Source organism: Aotus nancymaae, unplaced genomic scaffold (genome assembly GCF_030222135.1).
Source record: "Aotus nancymaae isolate 86718 unplaced genomic scaffold, 86718_ANA_hifiasm-v0.15.2.pri h1tg000016l, whole genome shotgun sequence".
Taxonomy (NCBI): Eukaryota; Metazoa; Chordata; class Mammalia; order Primates; family Aotidae; genus Aotus; species Aotus nancymaae.
The window spans coordinates 74,368,715-74,375,825 of record NW_026988428.1 but is presented as its reverse complement, the minus strand read 5'-3'; the positions used below and the strand labels follow the sequence as shown (position 1 = coordinate 74,375,825).

General features: G+C 44.3%; 1 protein-coding gene across 1 annotated transcript; it reads left to right on the top strand.

Annotated features, from left to right (window-relative positions):
- The first annotated feature begins 2,193 nt into the window (after positions 1-2,193).
- On the top strand, positions 2,194-4,679 carry LOC135275303 (A-kinase anchor protein 1, mitochondrial-like). Its single transcript, XM_064376774.1, is given in 4 exon segments — positions 2,194-2,953; positions 2,956-3,369; positions 3,372-4,424; positions 4,564-4,679. Coding segments are annotated over 4 exon segments (2,283 nt in total). The 3' UTR covers positions 4,620-4,679.
- The last annotated feature ends 2,432 nt before the right edge of the window (positions 4,680-7,111 follow it).

Sequence of the window (7,111 nt, the reverse complement as noted above, 5' to 3'; positions counted from 1 at the left end):
TTTTTGGTGGAGTTCAGATTTTTTTTTTTTCTGTATTAACAATTTTCTTATATTTCTTGTGACAGAATTTCACTCCTGTCACCCCAGGTGGAGTGCAATGGTGTGATCTCAGCTCACTGCAACCTCCACCTCCTGTGTTCAAGCAATTCTCCTACCTCAGCCTCCTGAGTAGCTGGGATTACAGGCACATGCCACCATGCTAAGCTAATTTTTGTATTATTAGTAGAGATGGGATTTCATCATATTGCCCAGGCTGGTCTGAAACTCTTGACCTCAGGTGATCCACCTGCCACAGCCTCCCAAAGTGCTGGGATTACAGACTTGAACCACCATGTTTTTCTTTTTAAGCCCGTATTTTAAATTCAGGAGTACCAGTGCACGTTTGTGTAAATTTGTGTCATAGGGGTTTGTTGTGCAGATTATTTCATCACCCAGGTATTACGCCTAGTAATTTTACTTAGTTATTTTTTCTTGATCCTCTTTCTCCTCCCACCCTCCACCCTCCAAAAGCCCCAGTGTATGTTTTCTAAATATAAGATTATCACACAAAAATGGGAAAAAAAATCCATGCTCATGGATAGGAAGAATTGATATCATGAAAATGACCATACTGGCCAAAGTAATTTGTAGACTCAATGCTATTCCCATCAAGTTGCCATTGACTTTTTTCTTAGAATTAGAAAAAACTACTTTAAATTATATGTGGAAGTAAAAAAAAAGCTCCTATAGCCAAGGCAATTCTAACCAAAAAGAACAAAGCCGGAGACATCATGGTACCTGACTACAAAGTATACTGCAAAGCTACAGTGCCAAAACAGCATGGTACTTGTGCTAAAAAAAGATATGTAGACCAATGGGACAGAACAGAGGCCTCAGAAATAATACCACACATTTATAACCATCTGATCTTTGACAAACCTGACAAAAACAAGCAATAGGAAAAGATTCTCTGTTTAATAAATGTCACTGGGAAAACTGGCTAGCCATATGCAGAAAACAGAAACTGAACGCCTTCCTTACACCTCATACAAATATTAACTCAAGATGGATTAATGACTTAAATGTAAAACCTAAAACCGTAAAAGACCTAGAAGAAAACCTAGGCAATAGCATTCAGGACATAGGCATGGGCAAAGACTTCATGACTAGAATACCAAAATCAACTGCACTACTTTTACACTGCTGGTAGGAGTGTAAATTAGTTCAACCATTGTGGAAGACAGTGTGGCAAAGCCTCAAGTATCTAGAACCAGAAATATCATTTAACTCAGCAATCCCATTACTGGGTTTATATCCAAAGGATTATAAATTATTCTACTATAAAGACACATGCACACTTAATGTTTATTGGAGCACTATTTACAATAGCAAAGACTTGGAACCAACCCAAATGTCCATCAATGATAGACTGGATAAGGAAATGTGGCACATATATACCATGAGACAGTATGCAGCCATAAAAAGAATGAGTTCATGTCCTATGCAGGGACATGGATGAAATTGGAAACCGTCATCCTCAGCAATTTAGCACAGGAACAGAAAACCAAACACCACATGTTCTCACTCATAAGTGGGAGCTGAATATTGGGAACACATGGACACAGGGAGGGTAACATTACATTCCAGGGCCTGTCAGTGTGTGGGGAAAGGGGAAGGAGAGCATTAGGACAAATATCTAATGCATGTGGGGCTTAAAACCCAGATGACGGTTGATAGGTGCAGGTTGTAGCACACCATTGTAGCTCATGTATACCTACGTAACAAACCTGCACGTTCAACACCTATATCCTAGAACTTAAAGTAAATTTAAAAAAAAAAAAAGAAAAGAAATGTTCTCCCCAGAAAAAACGGTAAGTTGGTAACATGACAGGTTAGCTTGATTGAACTGATTATGGATACAAAGATTAAAACATCACATTTAAAAAACAGTTGGATACATCATTGGCCCAAACAATATGGAATAACCCAAGTTTTGTTTAGTGATTGGATGGCTATATATATCATAGTTTCTCTTTCTATACATGTACGGCTATGTGGCTAAAGAGTTATTGACTGCGGCGAGCACGTGGGGGAGCTGCGTAAGCCCGGCGCTGCGGGCCAGGCAGTGGGGCACAGCCGGTGGCCAGCGGCGGCGCGCGGATTCCGGACCCCGACAGTCGCTGAGAGCTGGTGTAATTACTTCAGACCTCCAGCATGGCAATCCAATTCCGTTCGCTCTTCCCCTTGGCATTGCCTGGGATGCTGGTGCTCCTCGGCTGGTGGTGGTTTTTCTCTCGTAAAAAAGGCCACGTCAGCAGCCATGATGAGCAGGTGGAGGCCGGTGCTGTGCAGCTGAGGGCTGACCCTGCCATCAGGGAACCTCTCCCCATGGAAGATGCCCATCCTGAAGTAGTATCCACAGCCCCCAGTGTCACACAACCGCCAGAAAAGGAGCCGTCCACCTTGAACAAGCTGCCTGCAGAGCCCCCAGCATTGCTGCAGACACACCCACCTTGCCGAAAATCAGAGTCCTCGGGCAGCCTTCCTAACACCACAGACATGAGATCGCAACCAGGAACACTCAGAGACGAAAGTGCAAAGCTGGAGCTAGCCCTGACAGGTGGCAAAGCCAAGTCAATTCCTCTAGAGTGCCCCCTTTCATCTGCAAAGGGTCTACTCTTCCCCCACGAAGCAACTGAGGTGTGTAAGCAAGAGTCCCCGATCAGCAGGGTGTGAGGGAGGGCCCAGCCAGGCCACCCTGCAGCCCCTGCAGAGACGCATGGCTCTGGTGAGAGGGCAAGAGAGACTGGTGGGGCTGAAGGGACCAGTGATGCTGTGTTGGGGGAAAATGCTCTTGAAGAAGGTCTGTTGTCTCGGGAGCATGTCTTAGAATTAGAGAACAGCAAGGCCCCCAGCCTGGCCCCTTTAGCAGGGAAAGAAGAGAAGGGGAAGAGCAGCCCACCCCAGGTGGTGGCCTGGTGCAGAAGGAAGAGTATGTAGTAGAGAAGTTGCCAAGTAGCCCCATCGAGTTGGCTCACACAGAGCTGGCGAAGGGCGATGAGGCACCAGCACCCCCAGTCACAGACAGCAAAGTCCAGGACAGAGATGTCGAGGGAGAACTGGGCAATGAGGATAGCTTGGATAGAAATGAGGAGAGCTTGGATAGAAATGAGAAGATTGAGCAGGCTGCCTTCCAGATAATCTCCCAAGTGATCTCAGAAGCAACCGAACAGGTGCTGGCCACCGCGGTGAGTGAGGTTGCAGGTCATGTGCATCAGGACTCGGCCAGTCAACTCCAAGGACAGAAGGAAGAGAGCTTTGTCCCAATTCACCAGAAAACTGTATTGGGCCCAGACACTGCAGAGCCTGCCACAGCAGAGGCAGCTGCTGCCTGTCGGATGCTGCCCTCCTGTCACCAGGCCTCCCGGCAGAGGGCTCACCACCACCAAAGACCTACGTGAGCTGTCTGAACAGCCCTCTGTCCAACCCCACCAAGGATAGTAAGCCAAAGAATTCTGCACACCACATCTCCCTGGCCCCCTGCCCACCACTGACCACCCCTGGTGGAGAGTCGCCGGACGGGGTGAGCATTCTGGTGGAAGATGCCACCTGTGTCACCTGCATGTCAGACAGTAGCCAAGATGTCCCTTTTGTGACTTCCCCAGGACACTGCTCAGATTCTCTCAGCACTTCAGGGATTGAAGACTCTTGCACAGAGACCAGCTCAAGCCCCAGGGACAGGGCTATCACCCTGCCACTGCCAGAAAGTACTGTGCCCTTCAGCAATGAGGTGCTGAAGAAGGAGTTGTCAGACTTGGGGGCTGAGGATGGATGGACCGTGGATGTAGAAGCAGATCATTCAGGAGGTTCTGACAGGAACACCATGGATTCCGTGGATAGCTGTTGTGGTCTCAAGAAGACTGAGAGCATCCAGAATGCTCAGGCAGGCTCCAACCCTAAGAAGGTCGACCTCATCATCTGGGAGATCGAGGTGCCAAAGCACTTAGTCCGTCGGCTAACAGGCAAACAGGGGCAGTATGTGAGTTTTCTGAAGCAAATGTCTGGTGCCAAGATCTACATCTCAAACCTGCCTTACACCCAGAGTGTCCAGATCTGCCACATAGAAGGCTCTCAGCATCATGTAGACAAAGCACTGACCTTGATTGGGAAGAAGTTCAAGGAGCTGAACCTCACAAATATCTACGCTCCCCCATTGCCTTCACTGGTGCTGCCTTCTCTGCCGATGACATCCTGGCTCATGCTGCCTGATGGCATTACCGTGGAGGTCATTGTGGTCAACCAGGTCAACGCCAGACACCTGTTTGTGCAGAAGCACACACACCCTACCTTCCACGCTCTGCGTATCCTCGACCAGCAGATGTACCTCTGCTACTCTCAGCCTGGAATCCCCACCTTGCCCACACCGGTGGAAATAACGGTCATCTGTGCCGCCCCTGGTGCGGATGGGGCCTGGTGGTGAGCCCAAGTGGTTGCCTCCTATGAGGAGACCAACGAAGTGGAGATTTGATATGTGAACTATGGCGGATATAAGAAGGTGAAGGTAGATGTGCTCCGGCAAATCAGGTCTGACTTTGTCACCCTGCTGTTTCAGGGAGCAGAAGTCCTTCTGGACAGCGTGATGCCCCTGTCAGATGATGACCACTTTTAACCGGAAGCAGATGCCACCGTGAGTGAGATGACAGGGAATACAGCACTATTGGCTCAGGTGACAAATTACAGTCCAACTGGTCTTCCTCTGATTCAGCTGTGGAGTGTGGCTGGAGATAAAGTGGTGTTGATAAACCAGTCCCTGGTGGAGCGAGGCCTTGCCCAGTGGGTAGACAGCTATTACGCAAGCCTTCGACCCCCGGTTCCTCATGCTGCTTCCTGAGAGTCTTTTTTGCACTGTTGAAATTAGGCTTGGCACTCAAGTCAAAGATTAACATCAGAATAACAAACATTGTCCTCTCCAGAAAGTCCTTTCTTCCTCCATACTGTAGTCCTATTGAGAAGCGTTTCATCTCTGAGAGAAAAGGATGGAACTATGGGTTCTTCTCAAAGCCAAAGGATAGTGTTTAACAAGCCAGCTGGCTGATCCTGGTTCTCAGCTGTTTAAAAAAACAAAAGGAATAGAAACGGTCTCAACCAGATTGTCCTATTCCCCCTGTTCCATTCTCATCTTCTTCCTTCTATATCCTTCCCCAGCAAAAACCAAACCAACTGGCACACAGACCAGGTATGTACATTGCTTGCTTGAGAGGGTTTCTTCTACTTCACAGTCTTTCTTCAGGGAGCAAGACACGAACAGACTAATTGGTATCCACTACTTGTACAGCTTACATACATGAATTGATGACATTTTAACCAGGTTTTATAAACTTTATCTAGGTCTCTAAACACAGACTTTTTAAACTGCAAATGTAAACCTGAAATGTTCATCACACCTCCGACCTTGGTCAGTGGGGAGGGGAACTGGTATCCTGCCAAGCCTGGTTGTAATTTGTAACCATTTTCTATTTGTGCAAACCCTGTAAATATGTGTTTAAAAAAATGTAATATTTTGTACGAGATACACTGGAGAACAAAGGGAACTCAAGATTTTTCCAGCCACATGTCACCTGTAAGTAGAAGTCAATTCTGCAATCAGCTGCCTAGCTTGGTTCCTGTGGCCGGGGCCCCTGTGGCTTCCTGTGCATTGGCGGGTGACTGTAGGGTAGAGACTGTGATCTAGGAATTTTTTTGCTGTACAAATCTGTTAAAAAAAAAAAAAAAAAGGAACTCATTGAATTAACTTGCAGTGGTGTATTTGATTCTTTTTTAGACTGGCTTCAGCATTGTGCAGTTGAAAAATAAGTGACTTAAGTAACTTACATAAATCTTCAATTGTATGAAAAAAAAGAGTTATTGATTGTCCCTTTCTACTTATTATGGCAATGTTTCAGATGCCTTTGCTCTTTTAGTCTTTATAATAATGTTTGAGGATTTCTTGCATTTATGCTCACTTTTCAGAGGAAAGCACAAAATCTTAACATCATTGATTGAGTTTCCCAAAGCCATAACTTTATAGGAATCAGCATAGGAAGTGCAATAAAATAAGAGACAGAGAGAGAGAGAGACTATGAGAGAATGTCCTTATTCATTAGAGCAACTTAAAATGCCCAGGATCCAATGACAATAAATGGACAGGATTCAGTTGAAGAAGAACGATTAAGCATTGATGCAGAATATACACTAAAACATGTATATCTATAAATTCCTACCTAGGAAGATGCAACACTCAAATAGAGCCAATTTTCCAGGTGTTCCTGTGTGAATTGATTGCACCACTGTCCTTCCTTCCTGTCTGGTTTCGGCATTGTTGATTCACAAACCAAGTTACTTTTCACCATTTTAATTCCACAGTTTTGTCTACATTTACTGTTTATTGTCATCCCCTTTTTCATTATCCTTGTCCTTGGGTGTTAATTTCCTTTTTGCTTCTTTATTGTAAGTTTATTGGGACCTCAGGAAAGAGAAGAAGTTAGTACATGTGTTCAATGAAGTGTGTATTACAATACTCTTAAGATAAAGAGACAAATTCCTTATTACAGTTTAAAACAGTTCTCCATATTGTACTATTGTTTATTTCTTTTTCTTTGTAAGGGTATTCAAATTACTTTACAAGGCAAACTATTGTTACCTGAATTCCTAATTTTTACAGAAGAACCTGCTGTCTTTTCTTTATTGGCTGCATTAAACAGAACATGACTTTGAGTTCGTATCAGATGGTTAGTTTTCACAAGGTTACTGAATAAACTCAACCTGTCTTTGCAATTCTAGGGACAACTTTAAGTGACAAATACTTTTTTATACTCTAATAGGCTAACAAATGCAGTTTTCTATAGCAAACATACATGGTTTCAAGTCTATCACTTATCTGACTTTAGAACTGCCAAAACAAATCTCTCCATATTATACAAAAATATTTTGTGCCTTTTAGTCAAGGACCTAGACAGAAACACAAGTTAATGATAAAAAACAAAAAGAGTCTAAATGTATCATATTTACACTATTTTATAGGTAAACCTAATTTATATACCAGTTTTCCTGATTTTCTGAAATGTGGCTTTTTATATTTTTATTCAACAATTGA